The following is a 26,721-nucleotide window of genomic DNA, read 5'->3' on the forward strand; positions in this document are numbered from 1 at the left end:
TTTATCCTAGATTCAACAGCCACTTCTCAGAGGTTAATTTTGTTGTCTGAGTATTTCCTACCTTGAAAAAGTTACTATTTTACTGATCATGGGTGAATTACACACCACACATTTTCAAACCACACAGATTCCAGCACTCCGGTCACTGTCATTCTTATCTTTCCGAAAACAAGTCACTTTCTCAATAGTCTTTTGAAATACAGACATAAGAACCATGCATAATGTATCAATGGATGTATTAACATCACATCCACCAACAGTAATGTTGGCTCCTCTTCAGTTTCCCTACTGAATAACAAGGAATCATATTGCCTCATTAGTTACACTAGCAGCTACTTTTCATTCAAAAATCCTGTGTATCCAGAGTTTTATCCACTGTAATGTAAAAAACTCCTTTGAAAGTTACTGGTTGCTAGGGCCCTTCATCTTATCGATCCAGCAAATTTTCACTTTAGCTAGCTGTATAGCCCTTGCTTACAAGAACATATATTGTCATTTCCTCCTTTTCTTCTAGTGGGAGAACACAGAGCTGTGACATTTCCCATGGATGTATCCCAGCTGGAATGCCCCAATGTTGACTCGTCAAGCCTTAAAAGATCTCACTTCAGTTTTTTAATGAAATACCAAGGTAATACAATGTGCTGCAAAAGCTTGCATCTTTTTCTTTCCCTTTTCCTTCTTTTATGCTCTTCTGGTTAGCATTCTATTGAGCATTATAATGATTACTATCCTGGCTTCAGGTTGCTTCATCCTTCCACAAAGATACTGAGTTTCTTTTTAACGCATTGTAAGAAATATTGAATGAGCAAACTTTCTATTGAACATTTGCTTCCTAAATACTGCATAAATATTGAACATGTTACCTCAAATAGGAAAACTGTCAATGGGTTGCTTATTTTGAATAACACCTCTTCCACTAAAGGATATTCATTCTGAAGTATTTGCTGTCGAAGTACAGTCATTTTTCTCTTTGTCTAACTTATAATGTATAATCATAAAAAGCTGTGAATTCATCCTACTATTTCTTTATAAATACTATTTAAAATTCATCATGAATAAATATTTTCAAATGTATTTTAGTTTTTACAGCACTGTACATAATGTTTTGCATGATTGTACTCTATGCAATGAGTGGGTCATCATTCAAAACATTCTAATTCTTTTAGAACATTTTGATCTTTCTTCCTCTTCGTTTACTCATTCCAAATCCACAAAAAAAAAAAAAATCCCTAACATTAGTAGTTTACAGAGCCTCTCACACAGCCATTTTTCTTAAATACAATGAAATCAATGCAACTAAGGCATTTCAGATACACTGTATGATGCAAGTACCTTGTCTCACCTCCTGCTGAAAATGTAATATATTTATGTGATTCTGTGCAGTGGAGATTGCTAAAGCAAACTTGTAAATACTTACCCTGCAAAACTCCATTATTATGGTACAAAATTAACAATACAAACACTAGAGGAAGTGTAACTAGGGTCTAGCAGCAAATTTACTGGCAGTCACTACTCCCTGGAAAGAATCAGCACAAGGCAAACGTAGTCCAGGTGTGGGTGAATATAAAGAATAATGCTAGCTGATGAGACAGTGCTGATGACTGCTTCAAAAAAATAAACGTAATGGGTTTGTGATAATTTTAATGTACATGACAAAAGCTGGAATTTACATGGGATTTCCCTTTCTTAATGTTCCTTATAACATGCCCTAACAACAGACAATCTAGAAAATTTTTATGGCTTATCAAAATCATTACACACACTTTCAAGTCTGCATTAATTACAGGCAGGTCAGAACAATGCAAGCAGAAGTGTGTCACTAAACCAGACTGCTCTTGTTAACAGAAAGATAGGTCACTGATGCTAGCATTTTCACTTCAGAATAAATTCTCAGAATCTTTCATGTCCAAAAATTCTAGCTCAGAAAGAAATACGTATGAATTTAAAAACAATTCATACAAGTCCACCCTCATGATCCACAGTTACTTTTTTTTTTTTTTTTTTTTTTTTTTTCTTTTTTCTTTTTTCTTTTTTCTTTCTATCACAAATGTTGTGACACTGCTTTCAATTACTTTATCCTGAAAGACTTGTGAAATCAGAAATATTATTGCACTGTCCAGGTAAACTAGTATGCATAAGAGGTTTTTATCCAAGCATAACTGTCCAAAGGGCAGAGATGATGGTTATATGAAAAAAAATAAAACAGAACAGGTATCAGCTGGCAGAAAAGTAAAGAAAAGAACATACTTGGAGCAGAAAGTTGGAGTAATTAGATGTAAGAACTACCTTTCAAGATTATCTGACTCCTGCAGGATGAAATTAAAATTTGAAGTTCTGCTGTAAGAATAGATATTTTAAATACTGTACTTAGGAAAACTGCAGGCCTCACCGCAAATAGCGTTTACCAGGAGTTAGTCTGGGATAAAAGCAACCAAGAGCAGCACTTCACCACTTCTGCACAGCTGACATTTTAAGCAATGCATGGCCACTCTCCTCTCCAAGAAATACGGAAGAGTATTTCTTAACTCACCTATGCTACAGATGACGCAAGCCAGTGTGTTTTTTCATATTTTACTGCTGAACGTTTGACAGAATAATAGTCAGAACTCTCCTGAGTACCCCATTTTCTTCCAGTTGCAGGGGGACATGCTCTGGGCTGACAAACAAAAACTACAAGTAACAAGGATCATCCCTATTTTAAAGGGTCTGTACATGTAGAAGACTGCTGAAGAGAGAAATGGCTTATTTGAAGGAGGACTTCATGAAACCTTGCTTTAATAATAATAAAAAAAAATTTAAAAAACCCCAATGAACACAGACGTGATAAAATAACAATATCCGTGTGATTACACTTTCTTGAGTGATACATTGCAATGAAAAAACAAACAAAAAATCTCCCCCTTTTCATTATCAATTTATTTGATTGCAGCAAAGTCATGCTGAGCAAGATAAAACAAAACAAATGAAACAACAACAAATCAATATATTAACATATTTGTAATCCCTTGAGAAAACATCTAAATGTGGGGCAACATTCAGGTAGATAAATTCTGGCTAGAAGAAGTAGACATTAACCCCAAACAGAATCTTCTAATATGGCAATATCACTCCTGACAGGCACTTAAAGATAGTAAAACTCAAAAACATATGCACCTATATTCCAACATTACCTGTTTAGTCTATCTTTCAACTTGTTTGGCAGAGTTGCTAAAGAAGGAGTTCATATCCTCTTTTGGTAGATAAGGCTAAGTACCTACCCTAAGCCAACTGTGCCATTCCTGCAGGCACTGGAGAGACATGAACATATCTGGATGGTGATTTATTCCATCCTAGTTGAATAAGCAGGCACGAATAATATAATGAATAACTAATCTGAATATCTGAGCAGCAGTTTTCTTACAAAATACCTTTCTCTCTCTTGATTACAAGCCTATGTTTTATTATGGCTTCAGGCACTACAGAGGTGAGAGCTTTGAAAGACAGTTTTTTCCAGCTGGGTTATCAATACTGCAAACCGAAGTCTACAAAAGGCTGGAGCAATTTTAAGTATTTGTGCTTGGTAATGGAATGAATGCACATACTTAACAATGGAGTGAATGCACAATCTTATACACGTCACAAGAAAACGATATGAGTCTAAATATGAGTCTGCTGACTCGGAGAAGTTAAACCTACATGTATGTGTCCTGGTGGCTTAGCTGAAGATGCTGAGAATGAGGCAGGGTGTAGACTTCATCCTGAAAAAACACATCTGCATCACACAGTACAGTAAGTTCATGTGATACTACTTTTGTCTCCACAGGGGTCTAGTTACATTAGATCAGTTGTTCAGCTGAGTAAAAAGCCTCCCCACCTCAGCAACTCCCACGCAAGCACTGTGCCAGCCACCCACACTGTTAGCACTGCACATGTGCAGCTCCAGCGCCTGCAGCTCCTGTCTCTTGCTCCCAGCTCGTGTGCCTCAGCCAACCACAATTCCCAGCTAACTGCACTAACAATTCATAAAAATCAATACATCTGTCCCAATGCTTCAGCTTTTCACACATTTTCAGTTCACTGAAGGCTCATACTAATCTTTGTATATCCTTTCATTCATCTAAGCAAGCAGTGAAGACTGTGATCTACCACAACTCTCCAAAAATCTACCACAGAAGAAATGGATGAATACATTTCCTTTGGGACTTGTATTTGCTCGCAGTTAGAAAGTGTTCAGAGCTGAAGTTATTTTCTGTGACGGAAAAAAAAAGTGGTTACAGCTACCATATTCATCACAAAGCAGGTGTCTCTCTCTGAGGAAAAAAAAAAAACCTGTTTGAGGAAAATGCCATTTGCCTGAAAGCCTGTAAAACATCCAGAATACAGAGCCTGCATGGCCTGTAAAGAGCAGTAGCTGATAGAATGTTACAAGAGTAAGGAAAGGTCCTGGCAAGGGTGAGAAGAGATAAATATAACTGATGTCCACAGGGTGATCTACACAGAGGCCTTTTTATCCAAGGAAATGTGCTGAGAAAGGTGTACTTTCAAAAAGAATATTAGAGTTTATGGAACCCATCTCTCAGGAGTCTGGTACTAGAAATTACTGACACGATGCACAGCAGGGGTTTTGATTTTTTTTTCTGGAGTCCTTTCCTGTATGTATTTTGTCCAAGTACTGGTACAAATGAACACTCTTTCATGCAAAGCACACACAGAGGCATCTTGCCTTTTTTACCGAGAACAGAAAACAGATGTTCTCCCTCTAAGAAACTGCATCAGTAGGGATTAGGAGATAGTGAAAGAAGAGTCAGCATCACTCCTGTAAGCCAAAGTATGCCAATCTGTACTGCTGTACTATTTCACTAAATTGAAAGATAAAATAGTGAAGGAGATGATTCACTATCTTGCTCATACATCACAAGAGGAAGGTATCATTCTGTGCCAACACTGATAATTAAGAAAATGGTAAACTTTGCTGTAGTCTAAGAAAAAAATGCAGCAATCCACACTCATTCACTTACAAAATTTCAACTGCAAATTTGCAACATTAATGAATATAAAACATTCTGGGAGTTTGATATCAGTATCAGAGACAGACATGCTTTTCAATTCTCATTACTTCAATTATTCTGATTTTTATATAAACTTTAGTCAAAAAACAACCCATGTGGGAAGTTTCTTTTAACTGTAAGATATTTATTTTTCTTACTTTACCACAATATTTCCCAAAGTCTTTGCCTTCACTGGTTTCTTATTTTCATCCAGAATCATGACTGTAAAAAATAATATAGGAAGGAAACTCAAGTTTAGTAATATATTTTTAGGTGGAGGAAAGTGTCTTTATGGGTATCAACTTAAGTCACACTTCAGAAAGGCAATACACCAAGCAAAAAAGAAATTAAGTAATTTGGGAGTGTCAAACTGGATAATCTCATTACTTTATTAACATTCAGCCTTAAGTACAAAGAGTCTTAAATAATAGTTGTGTTTTGGAAGCAGAAATAGCACAAAGTCCCAAAAGGGAAAAACACAGAACTAAAAAGTAAAGGAAGTTTTCATACTGGAAAATCTAAACTTCCACAGAGAAAAGGACCATTAAGATACATGACAAATATACAAAAAATATGTGAGTAACATGAGCAAGAAATAACAATCAAGATGGTTGAAGTCTAACCCAGTTTACGTGAGAAATACCACTAGCAGTAAATAAGTACATCTGGTTTTCAAAGGCTCTCAGGAGTCTCAGAAAAATATCCTTCAGCTATCAAGGTTCATTGTAGTCTAGTACAAAGAGATCAAGTAACTCCTGAACTACCCAAAGCTGCATAGCAGAGTAATGCTCAAAGTACAGGACAGAATCCAGACTTGCCAAATGAAGCTTTTTCCCAGGATTACACTGGTTCCCCACCTTCAGTGAAAGCATCATATCCCAATACTGAGATTTCTGAGGAAATCATCTGAAATAGCCTCTTATGTGCAGTTATCTGGGAAATGAAGCTACTACAACCATCCATTCCATCTAAAGGTGTGGGCGTAAGAAAGGAATGACAGATACCAGCTTGGCCTATGATAATATAATTACATAAGGTGAAGCAACTAAACCATAGAAAAACAGGGAGGGAAGATTTTGACAGGTTGGGCTGACAAGGATTACATGATTTTTGAAGCCTGTCCAAGCAATGAAAGCAATGTTCAGCTGTATCTAAATCTCTACAAATAATCTTACATTCTGTATTACAAAGTTCCAGAGGAAATGGGGAAAAGCAGATGACAGACTTCTGCTAAAACTTATATGAGTAATATATCCTATTTCTTCAAAGAAGACCAACATCTGTAATTTACTACTTCTGGCTGAAGCTACTCCTTCGAAGATGATGGTAATTTTAAAGTAACTGGAGCCTGCTGGAAGCAATGGCTCAGCACACAGACACAAGCAAGTACACAAGGCCAGTTTTACAAAGACCAGCTTGTGTAACTGTCAGTGTTTTCTCTCCTATTTTTATGATACTAAGTAAAATCTAATCACTTTATTGTAACCGTCTCATCAAGGTACCAATCCTACTATTTATTCTTCTTCTTGCAAGCTGTGTATTTCAATGTAGAAAATTTTAGGGAAGTGAGATACTCTGCTTCTCACTCCTGAATTACTGAAGAACCGACTTGTTTCTTCAAAATGTGGGGCTGGTTTCAGTCTGAAAATACACTGAAATTATCTGCAAATGTTCTAGTAGATCAAGGGAAAAGCACAGTATAATGTCTGATTTAAGGCAACAAACCTAGAAATTAATATAGTATAATTACTCACTTTTAAATGCAATTTGTGCCACTGCACTTTGACATCGTAACATTTATTCCCTTTGTTCTTAAAAATCAGCAACAAACTTTTAGCAATATCTAATAGCAAAAAATTTGTATGTGTTTTTTTTAAAGAAGTAGATCTTGCAGCTTTCTATTTATATTGCAGCATGCCTTTAGCAGCCATTAAGAGTTGTATGTATAAACTAAAACCACAGTATCTTCTAATTGGCATAAGGATCCCCTCTAATAAATATAGTAACAGCAGGAAAACAACATCAAGCAGAAGTGGATGACAGCAAGACAGAGGCCAACACAGAGTAATTTTAAAAACTCACTAGTTTGTGAGTAGCTGCATTACAGGACATATTTGGTCAAACACTGAAAGAAGTAAAATTATTCCATAATTCTTTAGTGAAATTCAGTGCTTATTTTTTTTTTTCCTTTATAAGGTATGCTAAAGACATTTCCATCATTCTCTTTGAAGAAGTTCTTTACTTACACTAGTCCCAATGTTCCAAAATACTCATCAGAAATTTTTATATTCTTGCTACTCGTATTTCTTCTTAGTCCTGACTATCACCTGATAATGTGTGATGGAATTACATTCTTTCACTCTTTCCTACTTAGAAATCTGGAGAAACTTCATGGATTTTTTTTAATGTTGTTTTTAAGCTATTGCTCGTCTTCAAGCCGTAATATTTGTGGGGTTTTTTTAATGCTCACCATCACTTACATGTATTAAAAGAAAATAACAGCTTAGATCTTTCTCACCAACGATGTGAGAACTTTTCCTGAAGACCACTTGATCTTTAATTTTTTTCAGATTTCAAGTAATTCTTGAAAATTGTGCTAAAAATCAGGGTTCCCAGGTACTAAAATACTTTTGCATTCTTAATCCTGTAGCTGCACCCTACATGCAAATACCTTCCAGACAATGAGTGCTCATCGTTTTTGTGCTGGTCAATAGCCTACCATTTCTTCTGGCTGGAAATAAAAATGGTCCACAGGTACTGAAAAATGGTTTGCTTACCAACTCTCTCAAGTTGTGTAGAAGTGCATGCAGAAGTATAGATGAGTAAGATGTGAAAGCATGTGCTAGCTTTTTCATATAATAAAGGCAAAAGTAGTTGATGGATTTTCTTGAAGATAACTCTGAATTTTTTTTATTCACAATCACATTCCGCAACACCCAAAAAAGCAGGAAGGAGGAAAATATCTTAGTAAGACTGTAATTTGCTTCTGTTACAAGATATGACAATAAAGGAGCACATACTCAGGAATATAAGCAATGTCCTTTCCTAGTAACATTTTTAGCACAGTCTTACCATTATATCCTGGCACTGGTTTTCCTGCCTGTCCAGGTGGAGGTGTTACAGAGTTTCCCAAACCAATGCAGGAAGCCGTAATTGCAGAACCAGATTCTATTAAGAGAACACACATATTGTCAAGTTAAGGCTGATTTTGGTTCCATTCAGTATTTACTAGTTCTAAGTTTTTTGATGCTCAGCACATCAAGATTAAAAAAAAAATCTAGACAAACAACAGAAGATTTAGAATTCACAAAAACATAGAATATGCTGAGTTGGAAGGGACTCCCATATATCATTGAAGTCTAACTCCTGGCCCTGCAGAGGACACCCAAGGAATAACACCATGTGCCTGACAGCATTGTCCAAACACTTCTCGAGCTCTGTCATACTGGGTGCTGTGACCACTACCCTGGGGAGCCTGATCCAGTGCCCAATCAACCTCTGGATGCAGAATCTTCTCCTAATATCCAATCTAAACCTCCCTAGGCTCAGCTTCATGGCATTCCCTTGAATCCTGTCACTGGTCATGAGAGGGAAGAGATTGGTACCTGCCCTTCCACTTCCCCTTGTGAGGAAGTTGAAGGCCACAGTGATGTCTCACGACAGTCTCCTCCAAGCTGAACAGACCAAGCAACCTCAGCTGCTCTGCACAGCTTCTCCTCAAGGCCCTTCACCATCTTTGTAGCCCTTTTTGGGACACTTTCCAATAGCTTTATCCTTTTTATATTGTGGCACTCAAAGCTGCCCCCAACACTCAAGGTGAGGCTGCCCCAGAGCAGAGCAGAGAGGACAATCCCCTCCCTTGCCCGGCTGGCCATGCTGTGCCTGATGCACCCCAGGACAGGGTTGTCCCTCCTGGCTGCCAGGGCACTGCTGACTCACATTCAACTTGCCATTGACGAGAACCCTCAGGTCTCTTTCCATGGCACTGATTTCCAGCCTCTTATTCTCCAGCCTGTACACCCAGGGTTGCCCCATCCCAGGTGCAGAATTCAGCACTTGTTCTTTTTTAAATTTCTTGTCTCATTTCTACTTACTCTGACAACCTCTCTATATTATTCCAAGTGGCCTGTGTATTCCATCTCCTGTGTATTTCCTGGTCACACTAATGACAGGAGCTCTTAATTTATCCACATAGATCTCTTCCCCCTTTGTCTGATTTCTTGTTCATCAGGATGCATCATTGAGCCAGGAGGAAGTGATCCTTGTATATCAATCAGTTCCCTTGAAACCCTCTTCACTGCAGGATTGTTCCCACAGGATTCTTTCAAGAAGACCTTCAGAGGTTAAAGTTAGCTCTCCTGAACTCCATAATTACAGTCTTGCTGCCCTGTTTCATCCTTTCCCTCTACTGAATTCTACAATGGTCACTACAGCCAAGGCTGCCATCAACCTTCCCTTCCTCAACATGGCATTCATTATCTACTTGTTAATATAAGGCTGAGGAGCATACCACTCCTCATGAGATCCTCCACTACTTTTGTCAGAAAGTTGCCATCAATGCTTTCCAGTAACGCTGACACCTTCCTAAATATCCCCACAATTAGGCAGCTAGAAATCCTTCCATCCTCACCTTCCTCTCTTTCTTAAAATACTTAATTTCACATAACGTTTTTATACTACCAGAGTTGTTATCACAGAAGAAGAATAAGTACTATCTAGTCATACAACAGAGAGTTTAAGACTGAAAAAAGCCCAGTTGCTCTTCACTCTTCCCCTCTAGGGAAACAATCTACAGAAATTACTTTGAAAAGCTGCTGTAACTCTGAGCTACAGAAAACAAAGTGTAGGTGGTTTTAAATATTAGCAGGAACACAGGATAAGACTTCACTTTAAAAACACGACTTTATCATTCTGATGATGTCTCAGGTCACTTGGTCTGGAATTCATAGTCCATGCCACTCAGCAAACAAAGCAGGTTTGTCTACAGCTGGAGATGTATATGTATATGTGATCAGTATGTTCAAACCTGTTTTCAGTATCCTTGCATCCGGAAATTAAAGTAATTTTTACTGTGAATTTTTTCAACCTCCATAGCATTCATCTGCCACTTCAGAAGTTGTTATGTGACTGTTTAAGTGCTCAAAGAAGCAAGAACAAGAACAAAACCAAATAAATTCTTGTAGTGTTTTTTCAGCAGGTATTAGTAAGTAGCTGAAAGTTTAGCATTTACAGCACAGCTAAACTAGGGTCTAAATACCACTGTGGGACACAGAACAAAAATTATCAACCCTGTATGCTAATAAAGACAGGCAAACAAAGTTTGCTTTGCTGTTTCCTAATCTTTCCCTGTTCCATCTTCTTCTTAATGCAAACTCCCTGTACAGTCGTGGGGGAATTTTTTCTTCTGACACACAGAACACCCAGGCTATAGTTACAGCAGTGACACAATATCAAAATTATCTACCATACCCCCCGTGATCACACTGAGAAGTTGTAGAAAACAAAATGTATTCAAGAGTTTTGGAGCTTTATTTTCTGCACAGTATTTATAGTGAAGGATTTTCCTCTTTTACTTGAAACAGAAGGAACAGTGATTTGGAAGAAACAGTAGAATGGGCAGTTTCTTTTTTGACTGTGTTAGGAGAAGTGATAGCATGGTGTACGCATTGCTTTACATATTGCACAGTGAGAGCTACAAAACATACAGCAACAGATCAGGCAAGAAAAATAGTCTCCTGTCGCCAAAACATAGGAATTAGGTTTGCTACTGAGAGACAGGGAATACAACACCCCTGTTAGCCTGACGTACCAGTAACATTGGTGTGGACTGGGAATTGACAAGCATTTCTCACTAACAGTCTCAATCCAAAGACCCTAAGGGGAGAGGAAGAATTCCTGAAAATTAGTTTGGGTTTGACTGACTCTCTAGTACACTGCTAATGAAATCAACAGAAACTTGAAAGGAAACTTCATTTGTACTAGCTCCTCTGGTTTTTTACCTGCTTTCTGGACAACAGTCACTAAACCTGAATAAAAGTCCATTTATTCTGGAGAATCACAAGTTCTAAAACTTTTTAAGAAAGTCTTCATAATTGTTGCTCTTTCTTCTATTGTCTTTTCATTTATCATTGGATATATAATTTTTATATTTACCCAGTGCTCTAATCTCTAAGCCAGTAAGACATTTTATATACACGAAAATAAATACAGGGGCTTTGGTACTTGGATCAGATAATAATTCAGAGAGGGAATCCCAAAAGCATCTGCTCTTTGTGTTAGGTTTACTGTTCCTGAATGCTAGATTCCCTTTCAATGTAGAATCACAAAGGAGTACTGTCAAAGGACAGTGTCAAGCTTTGTGCTGTACATTTCTTGGGAAATCAACATATATCTTTCAAAGAGGATGCTGGATTGAAATATCAAATTTCCAAACCCATTAGGAAACAACAGCCACTTCCTAGGACAGCTTTTTAATCACCAAGAAAACAGTCTGAGTTGAAAGGGGAATTCAATTCAGAATCCTCCTAAAAGAAATTACCACTGTTCACATGAGCACAAGATTTTAAATATGGAAGAGTTATTTTCCTCAACAATTATGTGTAATACAAATACTGTGTGGCCCTTTATTATAGATTTCCAATAAATAAAGTTGCTTATGAATCTTTGGTTTCAATTAAGGTTAGTTTCGTTACAATTCAAGTCAGGATCTATGTACAGGTTACAAAATTCAGGTCTGAAAAGTTGAAACAGTAACAGTCTGAACAAGGATAACACCTGTCAAGTGTACCTTGTATTCCACCAATCCCTTAAATCAGGTTTCTGCATATACAAACAGGCATCCTTACCTGACATTCATTTGTTTATAGCTGAGTATATAGCTGATAGTATATACCCTGAAATTCATGCACCACACCTAGACAGATTTCCAATGCTGAAGACTTTAGGAACTCCCATATTTTTAATGCAAAGAACAAAACAGTAGGTCTGTCTTGCAGTCTCTTTTGCAAGCATTTGCACATTAAATGTCCACTTGCTAAGCTACCAAGTCAGCTTCCCCTCCAGCTGTGGAAGGATTTTCAGGGACAGCCAGATCATAAAACCAATTTCCTTACTGCATAACACCTTATGATGTGACAATAAAACAGCTATTTGAAGAGCAATGTTTTATACTGGAAGAACAATGTTTCACAACTAGTCTGGTAAATGTATTCAACATCTGCTCTGAGTTATAATGAAAACAGTATGGTATACCTTTGAGAATAAGGAAAAACACTGAGACAGAGAAGACAGAGTTACTGAGACATGGCCTTAAAATCAAGGCTGTTCTAGTCTCTCCTTATACTCCTTCTTTTCAATGTAAACAAATAGTTCTCAATAATCACAGATGTAACCTTCTTTGTTTTATCCCACTCTACCAGTAAGTGAGTGATATTATTATAAAGCTACTTTAATTTTATTGAAATATCCAGAATAAATTGGACAGCTAATGAATAGTCTGATACATGCATTTTTTTTGCATTTGCACCTTGGAAAACAATTCTCATGCCAGAGAGGGTGCTGCTGATCCAGATACAAAGTGCACTCTCCTATGAGTAGCTAGGGGAGTCTGTAAGTGTATGCCTGACTTTATTAATCAGAAAGCTTCCACCTACCCATCTGCCTGGCTTGCAGAAGCTGTGCTCTGCCAAATTATGCAAAGCAGCAGCTAGTAGCTTTTGCACTCAAAAATCTCTTGCTCATTCACAGTCAACAGTCAAGTTCAATCAAAATAAACAGTTTTGAAATAACTCAGAACTTTCACGATGAAAATCTACCACTTACTCTGTGCCACTTACATTACTGATACATTATAATTTCTAGACCATGTCTCATATTCCTCAACATAATAGACTGCCATGCTGCTGAAATATTGGCTTTTTTTGGTAGGAAATACTTAGGCAAACCACACTGCATTTTGACATTAATATTTGACGTTGGGTTACACAAAGTGGGTAATGTAAAGCTGCCTGCTTTGAATTTCTAGTGATGCAATGGAGGGACATTAAAAGCATACTAAAGAGGTAGGAAGTTGTTATATAGCAGGAGAATGAAAGAAGAAAAAGGAGCAACTGTCATACATTACCATATTAATGAATGCAATAAATATAATATACAAAATTCTCACTGTGGCTGTGCTGTTTTGAGCCATTCTTCTGGCAAGGCTGTCACTTTTGTTGTGGGGAATTAAAGGAATTACTACAGCAGAAGACTGTACTGATAGAATAGAAAGTAGGGTCTGTGAAACTGGAAAGCTTCGACAGCAACTCATTACAAGTCCATTCACATCACAAGAATGTACCTCTGAAGAGACTCCTTCCATATGCTCCCTCCACACACTGGTCATTTTAATTATGCCAGAAAGGGCAAATGAAGAATTCAATAAATTTACAGCAAAATGCTTTCTAGTATGGCAACAACTACTGGGCAGTCTGGAACAGAAAATGACAGTACCCAATGAATTACAGGACTCAAAATCTGCTTCCTTAAAATAAAACTGAATCAAACACATCACAGAAATAGTATCACTGGCAATGCCCTGAAGATTCAGGGGCCAGATCATCAAGTATTCACACAGATCTCATTTCCTTCATCCTTCAGCATACAACTGCACACAGGAGACAAGTCAGTTTCCCAGTCAGTCCTTTATGCTAAATGCCAAGCGAGCTTCTAAGTCTCTAACTGCAGTAGCAGTAAGGAGCCTCACTCACAGCTTGCATTTAGCACTGTTAACCCTGACAAATTGTGTCTAGATAGTCATGCTGCAGGATGGTAGCCCAAGCACCAGTTCAGTCTTATGTTTACTGATGTTGGAAGAAAATTTCAGATAATTGCTTTAGCCTCTGCACAGCACAGCTCGGCTGTACCTGCAGCAAGGCCTCAGAAGTATCCATTGTATAAGTCTGGCAAGCTGCTTTCTTTACTGCTTCCCTGGAAGAGATCTACACCAGGATGGTGCATGACAAGTTATGGTTATATTATTAATATGTTAAAAGAATAAGTACACATGGCTGGGAATTTAAGTTTTAACAATTTTAAACAATCTGATGCTAATTATCCATCAACACTAAAACAAGGAGATGACACCTGGCCACTATTATCCCAGAGCACTACAGAGCACAGATAAAGACAGTTTGGATAATCCCAATACAATGTAATCTGTGATGCTGCCAGAAAAATCCACAGCACTGCTGCAGCCCCATTGTTAGTATATATTGCTATGTCACGATTTTTACCACATTCTAAGAGTAAAGGTTACTGAAAAATATTTTCAGAGCTATGATAATTATATTCTGAACTTCCCCATCCATTTTACTCATTTCCTCTTCATTTTATTTAAGCTTGTCATCAAATGAAGTAAAATTTAATGAAAGAACTTATATTTACTGAAATTCTCATTTAGTAATATATTTAGCATGGTACTACAGCAAAATATAACAAGAAAGTGAGAAGACCCACAAAAAGACAGCAAGGACTGAAGGATCTGAAGAACTGTAAATTCTTAAGGATACCCTGATTCAGTTTTATCAAGTGTCAGAAAGAAGTATGAAATTAAATCCAGCTCATACATAAAACACAATTAGATTAAATTAAAGACAGTCTGTCATCCTAAATGATAAAAGATTTTGCTGGCTAGTAGCAAAACTTCAAAAACTCTTTCATGTGTTGCTTGGTATCTCATTTCACTCCTTGCTTCTGAGGACTGTGACATGCAGCAGAAAAATTCTTAAACACTGACTGTAATTATAATTTATTTTTCCTCCATTTGACTACATTCTCAATTATTCCTCTTGTGAATTAAGCACATGCAGCATCAACACAATAAATATCAGGTGCAGACAGAATAACAAAATATGGTGAGTAGCAGGGATCTAGCTCAGCAAAAACTTCAAGAAGTATCAACTTTTACGTGAGCTATGCAAGTTTGGTGATTTGTAATCCAGATTTTCACACTTGCTTTACAAGGAGTTTTTCAACTCCTTACAAACTTATATAAAGCTAAGGTAAAGAATATGCAGTAAATAACTGGAAAGAATTTCAGTTAAGTCTTTCTTGCTGAAATGTTATTTAGAGAGATTCTCACATCTAAAGCATGACCTCGTCCATCAGGCTGCTTATAATTTAGGTTACATTCATTTGGCAGAAGATCAGAAGAATTTTTTATCTTGAGGTAGCTTGAAAATATGTTTTTTCATCTCACTAGCACTCTATAAAACACAACAGAAAACCTCTAGAAGTTAACTGTAAGACCCAGGGAAAAACAACAGTTTTTCACCTATTCTTCACACCCAAGTTAAATTAAATTCGACCTTGGTTAAATTGTACACAGAACCTTAAAAAAGCTCTTCTTAACTGCTTAATTTCTCTACTCAGAAACTGTAAAGTAGAAACTTCACTCAAAAAACACGGAAAAGAGATATAAATAGAAAATGAAGCCGTATTTTTTAAAATGTGACTAAGATTCGTGGACACATGAGAAAAAAAAGGTGACAAAATAAGCTAAAGGTATTAGAAAAACTGCAGTACATTTCTCATAACAGAAATCCATTTTGTTTATAAAGTAATGTATTCTCTGAAAGTGCCTGCATTTCCATGCTTGTTCTTAAAATTGAAGGTCTGAAGAGAAACCAGCAATTCTTTTAATATTTTTTAAATGCTTTAAAGCGCTTGTAGTCATAATGCATCTATTACCGTGAATACATATTACAGTTGTGAAGGCCAAAGACTTCTAATATAACAGTTCTATTCCTGTATTCAATTCAATTATTTGAAAACAAAATCAACCCCCCAAATCCATTAAAATTCATCCAAGGCTCACTTTCATAATTATCCAGCCACAGAATGTACTTACAAACTGTGCGGGTTGGTATTATACATATACACAAGGTCTCTTAAGATTTCAAAGCACATTTAAATGAAATCTCCAAAATAAACATACAAAATATACCTGGAAGGCCCACTTAGTTTAGTTAAGGGTTTGTGGGCCATGACAAATATTAAAACCAAAGCAGAAAATAATTGGTTATCACTAACTGGCAAGCCAGCAATAAAGCACCAGATGTTTATTTAGTACCAGAGCAGTACTCATTTTGTAAGTACACCAGGGTCCTTTGCCTCCAAATATTATATATGCTATTATAATGTATGTACATCTTATAAGTTGCCTATACCAAAATGACAGCCAAGATTAGAGAACAGAAAACTTTTTGGTTGTATTTGGAAGATGTTAGATGACGTGTTTAAAGATGCATTAAGTCAGGCGATGCATCAAATTATATTTTCAGACAAAATAAATTTCAAATTATTTTCATCCTACTATGACATCATAATAGATACATGATGAAATACTAAGAGATAAATGGAGAATTTTAGAAGTAATTACACATCTCAGTCCTAACTGTTTACCATTTAATTTTTTTGAGGAATCCAAATACCTTGCATGCACAGTAATACTGTGGACAGGATGGAAAAGACAGGTAAAATTACTTTTGTGCATTTCAGGTATCCTCATCAGGATCTAGTATCTTAAATGCAATCTTTTTCTACCCTCACTCTGAGCAACATATAAAAGCAGTTGCCATGTGACAAGAAAGAGAACAACTGTAACATCTTCACACTCTGTCATGGGTTGGCACTGGCCAGATGTTAATGCACCCATGAATATATATTTTTTTTTTCCCCAACAGCTACTGTGGGATGTGATCAGGAACAGAGCAGAGCAGGCTTAAATCTTGAAAACAAAAAAAAACCACCAAAACTTTATTACATTACATAAGAACAGGGACAGAAATACTCTTAAACACACACAGAGACAGAAATAAAAACTTCTTAGAACATTTCTTCTCCCAGTTTCTACCTCCCCACACATCACTCTTCACAGACCAACCTTTGGGTTTTAGATCAAACAATCACCACTCAAAAACAAACTAATCTTCAATTCAGCAAGGGAGAGAGGAGTCTCTCTGGCACCACAGACTGTTCTCCAGAACACACAGGTCTACTCCTTATGTGTTCCCATGTCACCCGTGGCACCGCCCGGAGAAGTCTGCTAAGGTGACACTCTCTTTTTCCCATGTCCAGCGCTCTCACCGCTGTCTCATAGGCCAAAACTACATACAGGGCTTTTTAAGGATACTTGCATGCTGAGCTCTCCCCTTTTTACCCAGGGGCCGGGGTTCCAGGAGCAGGTCTGCCCTGAGGGCAGAGGGCGCCACCTCACCCTCCCCCTCTTTTCTCTGCTCGCTCCACTCTTCAAGTGCCAGTCACTGTAGCAAAAGCAAGGGCAGCTGCATCCACCCAAAATGCAGTTTATGTTCAAAAGAGACTTAAGTTCAATCTATGGCTGACATTATGCAAGAGAAGTCCAGCTCAGAAGGCTACTCCTCTCATTCTTCCATCGGGTTCCTTCCAATCATGCTTTATCATCTCGGTCCCAGGCCGCTTCCCTCTCTCCGAAACCACCAGTCATGAGAATCAATGTCTAAGAAAAGTTTCTTTCTGCCAAGCAAAGGTTAACAGTTTCTATCTCCCGGCAGGGTGCAGGCTCAGGTACTCCCAGGCTCTGCAACCCCCACGTGGCTCGGCACCTTCTCCCGGAGTTTGGGGGGGAAGGGGGGTGAGCACACACAGAAGGCACTTCCACAGTTTTCCACCCCTCCATCCTGGACGGGGCAGCTCAGTTCCAGTCCTGTCCACTCTCTTCTCCCCCCCGGGGCTCCGGCTTACCTGAGCCCGACCACGTGTTTTCCCCTCCCCCACCCAGCCTCGTGGCTGGGCAGGGGAAGGAGGCCTGACACGTCTCTCTGCTGAAACCGGGATCCAAAAAGAGGCCCAACCCCCTTGGGGTCCTGCTTTTAACTCTTTGTGTCCTCAGAGGCGTGTCCAAACCTCTGAGTGACCAATCCAGGTGCCAGCAGAAAAGCTGATCACTGATTGGACTGCCCACATCCCCCTGGAAAAATTCACCTCCCCCGCAACCATGACACACTCATACAAACTGGAGGTGCTGTCACAGCTCATCTCCTTCAGAAAGATGAGACTGCACTACTCTATTTTAACATATCCATTCCTAAATGTGCCCCCTCATCTTCTTCATTTGCCTAAATGCAAACTAAATATTCAGCGCACACTAAATATTGCCCATAGCTCAACTTCAAACTTAGGACTGCTTTACAGTTCTTTTATTTTCAATCATCTAAACCACATCAATAAAATTTTAAGGAGGAAAACATTTATACTTCATCCATATTAATGTATGTCCCTGACTGCATGTGGAAAGACAATCAGAAAAGATTAGGATTAATAAGCACTGAGAAACTGAAGTCAAATGGGAACAGAAAAGCTTAATATACACTTTTTATCAGTTCTAAATTAGAGAATGTCAGCACAAATGAGGCAGTCTAGCAGTGGGACAGCTAACAATAAATTTGTACCAAAACAGAGGAGGACCTGACCAGTGGGGAAAAAAGAGAGCCATGAGGAAAAGAGAACCTTCATAGAAAGGTGAAGTAGAGAGATGCATGCCTTTTTTTTTTTTCTTTATTAGAAGGACATAGTACATTTAATGGCTTAACCATGCTCAAACTGTAATAAATTCTATACATAAAAATAGAAATATATCTTTTTTTTTCCCAAGACACAACACTCCTGGCCCAGCATGGGGATACATTTCCCAAAATGCATCAGACAACTGAAAGCCATGTGAAATGCACATCTGAAACAACCCTCAAATTAAAGATGTTTTTGGAGAAAAGACACTTTGTGAAATGTGAATGACAGTGAACAGCACCAAATGCCACAATAAATCTATGAAGCTGTAATGATTCATTCATTAGAGAATATGTATATAATCCAGACCTCTTTGATGTCCAAGAATGAGAAAACCATGCAGAACTGAAAGGTCAGTCTCTGCCTTGGCAATGTCCATGGCCACTAAAAACCCTCTTCCTCTCTCTCCAACAATAAGGGCAGCCAAAAACCTATTTGAATTGGATGTCCTAAGAGGACATTGTAGGAATGACAAGCTACTGCTACTAATGATACACAGTCCACATGTGCAAACAGCAAACAATGGCTAAAACAATCTATATTTTTCATACCATTAAAGGACAGAATGCAAGTCTCCAGTGGGAGACATGAAAAATATCATGAATGCCTGTTATAAATTCAGTTATCTAGTAAATAACTTTAGGGGGACTCAGTAAATCAGGGCTGCAGAGCAGCAGAAGTTTCTGCCAAGTAATTCCCACTTCAGTAGAATTGTTTGCAGGGTATCAGCTTTAACTAAAAAAATATGATCTGAGTCTTGACAGGATGCACATATCTTTAACAAGCATGAACTGTGTCCACTAAGGCCCCTGATAACCTAAACCAGTCACCTGGACTTTGGAAGAAATTTGTTTCATCTCCTTCATTGCAACTTCAGATTCCTGGTCCCTGTAACTCCAGAACTGAGTATCTGCCACTTCAAAAAAAAAAAAAAAAGCCAAGAATTTACTCTTTGTTGCAAATTAAACAGCCATCCTTTTTTTAGTTTACCTTTCCCACTGCCTTCAGGTCTGAGAATTTCATAACATTGAACAAAATCACTGGACTGATCTGCACTTTTGACTGGGGCGAAGTGGAAGATGACTGAAGAACAAAATGTGGAATCCAACTGACAAAAAGGAGATGGAGGTCTAGCCTGAACATCTAATTCACCTAAAGGGCAGTTCTTTAGTGCAAACCTGAAAAGATTAGCTAACAATTCAGTTGCAAAATCCATCTTTCTAGATACTCATATAAAGGAGATTCTGCACAACGTTGCCAAGGAAACACAATTGGAAACTCAAGTCTGGGGACCACGTCATGCTGCTTGGAGATCACATTAATAACTCCCATACATGATTGTCTCATAAGCAGTCCTGAAATATATTCGTCTGAATGCACTTATCCATGATTCATATTCTTTTACACTGAATTCAATGATACATTTGTATTGTTTATATAGTCCTCATAAAAGATCTGTATAGCCATTATTAAACCACTATGTTTAATTACCTAATGACAGTACGTTCTAATAAAAATATTACCAACATAGCATTTGCATGTTTTAGAGGTAAGATGCAGATAAAGAATAATTTTAAAAGTGATAGACTACATTATTAATTATATTACAGAACATGGAGAATTCCTACCAGAAAATTTTGTCACACTATCTCAGAATATCCAACACAATGTGCACATACTATAACCTTTTTTGTCAGCAGCCATAATGTATCAAACACCATTTGATTTTTGTCCCAATGCCTGCTGCAGACACTTACTTACTGGATAAGGCAGCCTATTTCTATGAAAACAGAAAATGTACACAATCGTTTGATACTTTTGCCTGCTAGTGAGCGGATACTCAGGAAATAGTAGATATCTCCAGTTTGAACCTACTACACTTGCACACTCTGTAACTTTCATTTCCATAGTACACAACTAAAACGTTCTATGGAAACATGTCTCTTGGCTGAGATTTTATGCAAGTCATATTTTATCACTGAATTTTCAGCTTCAGTTCTGTTTCATCTGAATTTTCCTATACATCCTCAAAGACACAGTCTCAAAACGTTTTTATTTAAAAATATCAAGAGAAAAAAACCTCTTTATATCCTACACTTATTATGAAGAAATGGAAATCTGACTTACTGTTTTCTCAAGATGTCAAAAGTGATGTGGCAGAGTTTCATTTTTTAGCTAACGTGAAAGCAGCTGAAGATGTTTAACACAAACTTTCAGAGCCTTCTGCTTCCACAGCTCATCACAACCTCCTGGCTGTTTCCTTTTTTTCTAGCTAGCTCCAAAATCAAAGTTAGCCAAGCTCACATTTTGTATATTGAGGCCCTTCCCTCAGAATGAGGGTAGTCACACAGCAGATACAACCCAAATACTTTTTAGGCTACTTGAAATAAATTTAGCAAGGCTCCTTGTAATTTAATTACCTGGAATACTAAAACAGAGCAACTATATCATTGCCTTAAAACGTAACTACAGAGAAAGAGAGAAAACAAGGTCCAAAATGTGCATTCCAGTTCCCATTCAGAAAAAAATATCAAAAAACATATGTAAATAAGACCAGAAAAATTATCTCTCAGGAAAAAAAAATCTGTTTTCTGACACTGAATTTAAGGCTTACTGGATAGCTTGGGGCAGGACACTTGTCTTTCTCTGTTTAAAGTCTGCAATACTGGAATAGCTGTACTTACTTCACAGAGTTGTTAAAAGTATTAATTGCTTGTGTTTGCACAACAACTTTGAAGATGAAAATTGCTATTGAAGTGAAAAGTGTCAATTTGTATAAATAAGCAAAAACTTAACACCTGCACAAACCTGAACAAAACTCTCCTCTCTCCAGGTACAGCTGAGCATAAGATCAGAGGATCAGAAAATAACATTCCTTCATCCATTGCCCTATCTCCAAAGAAAACAGCAAGTTCTTCCCAGTCCTTACTGTCTGAAATCCTCCTTGCCACTCATTGATCCTTTGACTTATATTTCACAGTTTGGAAGATGTGCTTACTATACTTGTAACACAAACATTAACATTTAAAATGAGTGTTATTGATGAAGGTGTACTGACATAAAGCAGTTTTAAGCAATCAGCTTTTCCAGGTGTAGCTGCTTTGAAGTCCCTCAACAGAAGCTTTCTTCTGTTTCAAAGTACTGTTTCCTTTCACAGTGATTTCAAATACACTCCATAAATCTTTCAAAAACAAATGAAAGAAATCCAGATTTTTCTGTCCATATTACTTTATTTCTAGTTATATATTATGGCAAAGGGGACAAGAGCTTTGAAGATATTGCACTGAATCTGAAGAAGGAAGTGGTTAACACTCCTGTTTTATAATACTTTTGTTAGCCTTTTGTTTCCCTAAACTCATACTCATTTCCATCTCCAAATGATGACTCAGTCACTTCTCATCTCTACAAAACTTTTCCTTACCTCCCTCGGTCATTAACAAGGGAATAGAAATTACCCCATTATGCAAGAAACACTATTTACCCTGATACTTCTCCTCCTCCTCCATCTTCTGCTTTAGCTTCAGCTGAAAGAGCTAACAGAACTGCTTAAGTAAGATCTACAGTTTTCAGGCAAAATTAAGATGCCAGAATGTCTCAGTTTTGCAACACTCTTGTTTTGGAAGAATGCAGATATATATCAGCTTAGGGAATAAGTACCAATTTGTCAGACTAGCAAAGGTCAAAAGCATTTTCATACATAGAAGACAGAAACTTTCAATCTGAGGTATAACAAAACAGCAATTTATAACTTCACTTGCAATCAAATGGCAAAAAAATATAATTTTGTTATAAAAAAGATGCATTTTAAAAACTTACTACTTCTGTGTAGCACAGCTAATAGTCTCAACTTCCTCCTGACAGAAGTGATTAGGATTTTTTATTCTGTTTTTAGTATGCCACTTTTTTATTTTGGAGATAGTTAATTAAATTGTTATTTCTGAATCTGTGGGTCTTTATTCTGCCATCAGTCACTAACCTTGCATTTTTCTAATGAAGTAAACAGTCACTTACTCACTCTGTAAAATATTTTACATTCAGTACATACACCCTTAACCTCTCATACTGAAATCCAATACTGTTTGGATGAAATGGCTCTTCCAGCACAGAAATCCACTTTCAACATTTTGACAAGCAACAGACAAGGATGAATGGGAGAGAACTCCTTGTTTTTTCACAGTTAATGGGATACATTTTGTATTCTGCTAGAGAAGAGGACAGTGAAGAGAAGGGAAGACTGCTTTCACCTGTGGCAATGGCTGCTGTGCTCCTGGACCCGGGAGTCTTGGTAGATGACAAGGTGACCATGAGCCCACAGCGACCTTACAGCCAGGGCGGTCAGTGGCACCCCAGGGTGCAAAGGGAAGAATGTGACCAGAAGGTTCAGCGAGGTGATCTTGCCCCTCTGCTCAGCCCTAGTGAGGCCACATCTGGCATCTTGTGTTCAATTCTCCAAAGTTCAAGAAAGACAAGGAGCTGCTGGAAAGGGTCAAAGTAGCAAGTGCTACCAGGAAACCTGCTCCAGCATTGGCTCCTCGCTCCATGGATCCACAGGTTCCTGCCAGGAGCCTGATCCAGCATGAGCCTCCCACAGGGTCAAAACTTCCTCTTAGGCACCCACTGGCTATGGAGTGGGTCTCCTTCATGGGCTGCAGGTGGATCTCTGCATCCCCATGGGCTGCAGGGACACAGCTGCCTCACCATGGTCTGCACCATGGACTGCAGGGGAATCTCAGCTCCAGCACCTGGAGCGCCTCCTCCCCCACCTTCTGCACTGACCCTGGTATCTGCAGAGCTGTTTCTCTCACATGCTCTCACATCACTCTTCTCTGGCCACAAGTACAATTATGCAATAACTTTTTTTTTTCATTTTTGAATATGTTATCACATATTACCAGGTTACCACCATTTCTAATTGGCATAGCCGTGACCAGCAGCACATCCATCTTTGGAGCTGCCAGGGATTGGCTCTGCCAGACATGAAGGAAGCTTCTGGCAGCTTCTACAGAAGGCACCCCTGTAAGCCTGCTTGGGAGGCATCCAGTATTTACACACATTGAAGAAGTGTTAGCCAGACTTCTCAGTGATGCTCACTCACAGAACAAGAGGCAACAGGCACAAACTAAAACCAGGATATTCCATCTGAGCCCAAAATATATGCGTTTACAGTGAGGGCAGTCAAACACTGGCACAGGCTGGCCAGAGAATCCCTACCCATGGAGATACTCAAAACTGGACAAGATCCTGGGCAACACTCCCTCTAGCCCTGCTTCAGAAGGGGGACAACTAAATGAGCTCAGGAGGTCCTCATCAACCTAATGACTCCGTGATTCTCACTTCCTTATCCCTCGAAATACAGTTCTTTGATAGGAACTTAGTAATTTTTTTCATTCAGGCTGAAGGCCTCGTTTTCATTCAACACCTCACATTTCCACACAAATCATTTGGGTCTTCATTCTAATCAAATCATTAAATGCTCTCAAACAACGTATTTGAAATGCCCTTAGTTCATTAAGTCATGGTACAATTTAAGAGCATGCCATGAATATACAAATCAAGAAACACACTGTACTCTGAGCTGAGTCTTGCTCTACTTCAAAAAATGTCTAAAACACAGTCTTACCTCTACACAGTGCAAGTTCCATTATATCCATATGCTGAAGATGTCTCATTGATATTTATATACTTGAGATACATCTGAAAGAACACTGTAACATGAAACTTTTGCATGAATATATGCAAAAGCTATGGCAATTTTATTTGTAATATATAGCTGTATATGTGCACAGACAGATAAAAACGTGCAAAATTACATACAGTAACATTGATTATTGACAGTTCAGCAATTCGTCAAAGACATTATTTGATCTTTTAGCCTTTTTCAGTTAATTTCTCATTCTGCATCATTCAGGCTTGCCTACAGACATTAGGATCATAGAGAACTGAACAAAATTGAGGTCTTTTGCCTTGTATTAATCACATTAAATCCAGATTAAATAACAAATTACACTATTATCTTCCAGGACTTTTTCAGTATTTATCTAAGATTGTGGTTTGGATTTTTTAAATAAAAACAATGCATCTTAAGACTCCTCAACTGATTTAAATGCATAATATATAGATGAACAGAACAAATTCTCACTTCCACTCTGATCTTCCACAGCTTCTATCCATAGATCTATCTTCTATTCCATAGATCTTGGGAGAACCTCAGAAGCTTCCTTCATGTCTGGCAGAGCCAATCCCTGGCAGCTCCAAAGATGGATGTGCTGCTGGTCACGGCTATGCCAATTAGAAATGGTAGTAACATGGTAATATGTGATAACATATTCAAAAATGAAAAAAAAAAGTTATTGCATATTTGTACTTGTGGCCAGAGAAGAGTGATGTGAGAGCATGTGAGAGAAACCTCAGAAGGTTTTTCTTTATAAAGAAAGAGACCACACATCTCAAATCAAGAGGTATTTCTTGAAAGGGAGCAAAGAAGAGAAGGAAGGAGGGAGCTTTTGTAATACATTTCCAATGTTTAATCAGCAATAATGTGTATAAGAAGCAAAATCCAAATTTAATCTTCTAATAGTGAAATTTAAAGATATATGAATCCACAGCTATAAGGAGATACATTTGATCAAGTCTTAATTCAGGATTCAACTAGGACTTTTGCAAGGTTACACATAGATTGGTACTCTGATTCCTTCATTGCAGTGAAACAAATGGGAAATACTCTAAAATAATCACTGTGGATTACATCCACACAGAACAGTATTAAAGACCAAGGAGTCTACTCTATGCAGCAGATCCTTTGTTTTTAATTACACAAATTATATATGCAAAAAACAGGTTTAAGCCTTAAATAGCAAACATTCTGTCATACAACAGTCACACATGCAAACAACATAAAAACACACCTGTAAAAATACTGGTATAAACTTAAACATGGATACCAGAAAATACTTTCCTTTTTATATAAATTTTACAAATGTCTTGTTGTTCTAAAAATACCCTGAAGTCACTTTTCAGACCACTTCCAAAAAACATTCTTCCTGCTTGAATTTCTTTTTCTTTACATTTATTTAAATGTTCATGGAAATAGAAAACAATTTTACCTTCAGACTCAGGAAACAAGCCTGAAAATACTCTCCTCACTGTATTTTAAAAAGAGTATTTTAAACCACTCACCAGTTTGCCACCAGTGGTCCAAGACAGGTACCCTGAAGACTCTTTTTGACCATTCTAGCGTGTCCACATCACAGTGCTCACCAGCTACAAACATCGTTCTGAACCTTTAAATAAAAATAAAGTCTGTATCTTGATCTGGATGTGGAAAGGAAAACAAGATAATGAATACAACAGATGTCTCTGGCCACTGTTCCAGATCAAGGAAAAAGACAAAGGAGTATTTTTACTTTTTGTATTCTCTTTCCTACAAAGTAACAAGTAGAATATTTGCAGTATTAATTTGAGCTACTTAATACTTTATCATGTAAAAGAAACTTTATTTTCTGAATGTAAAGATCTTGAGAGACCAGAAGTAAGCAACTGTCAGTTGAAGTAAAAAATAATTAAATGCACTGTACAGAGTAAGTAACTGGGTAAATATCTTCGTTAGCTTTGCAGTACAATCTCTCACAGTCAGATGCATGTCACTGACATTTTGTTTCACTTTAAGTGCATTTTGCATGAAGACAACTGCTGAACACAGGACTTCACTCTTGTCCTTCAAAAGTGCACACAAACTGCACTGATTTTGTAAAACCAGTAGACTTGTGGCCACAAAAGGAGAGAATTCTTAGATATGGCAGGCATGACACATTTTTCACTTCGGTGGCATTTGATTTAGAAAGACTGCAACTTTTGTCTTTCCATGGAAATGAAATCCAGAAAGCCAATTAGATGAACACCACAAACATATCAGACTTAGGGAAAAGTTAAGATATCTTGTTATCCCCTGAGCCAAAAGGAAAATTCCTCTCTTTTGACTTGCCAACCTTAATAATCAGATTTAATAATCTGCAGGCTCAAGATCAACTTTATGTTGTGACAAGAAGAAAAATTCACTCTTTAGGAAACTTAAAGCACAAAAGCACCAAAAAGAGTATCAGAGCAAAGTGCC

General features: G+C 37.7%; 1 protein-coding gene across 3 annotated transcripts in view; it reads right to left on the reverse strand.

The window, feature by feature from the left end:
* ACSS3 (acyl-CoA synthetase short chain family member 3) overlaps positions 1-26,721 on the reverse strand; it is a 78,838-nt gene that overhangs the window by 21,656 nt on the left and 30,461 nt on the right. For all 3 annotated transcript variants that reach the window (XM_063396408.1, XM_063396409.1, XM_063396406.1), the window contains 3 exons: positions 25,788-25,891; positions 8,100-8,195; positions 5,186-5,249 (listed from right to left, as the gene is read on the reverse strand). In XM_063396408.1, the coding sequence (XP_063252478.1) occupies positions 5,186-5,249; positions 8,100-8,195; positions 25,788-25,891 (264 nt within the window). The remainder of the gene's footprint in view (positions 1-5,185; positions 5,250-8,099; positions 8,196-25,787; positions 25,892-26,721) is intronic.

The sequence above is a fragment of the Prinia subflava genome, chromosome 4, assembly GCF_021018805.1.
Source record: "Prinia subflava isolate CZ2003 ecotype Zambia chromosome 4, Cam_Psub_1.2, whole genome shotgun sequence".
NCBI lineage: Eukaryota > Metazoa > Chordata > Aves > Passeriformes > Cisticolidae > Prinia > Prinia subflava.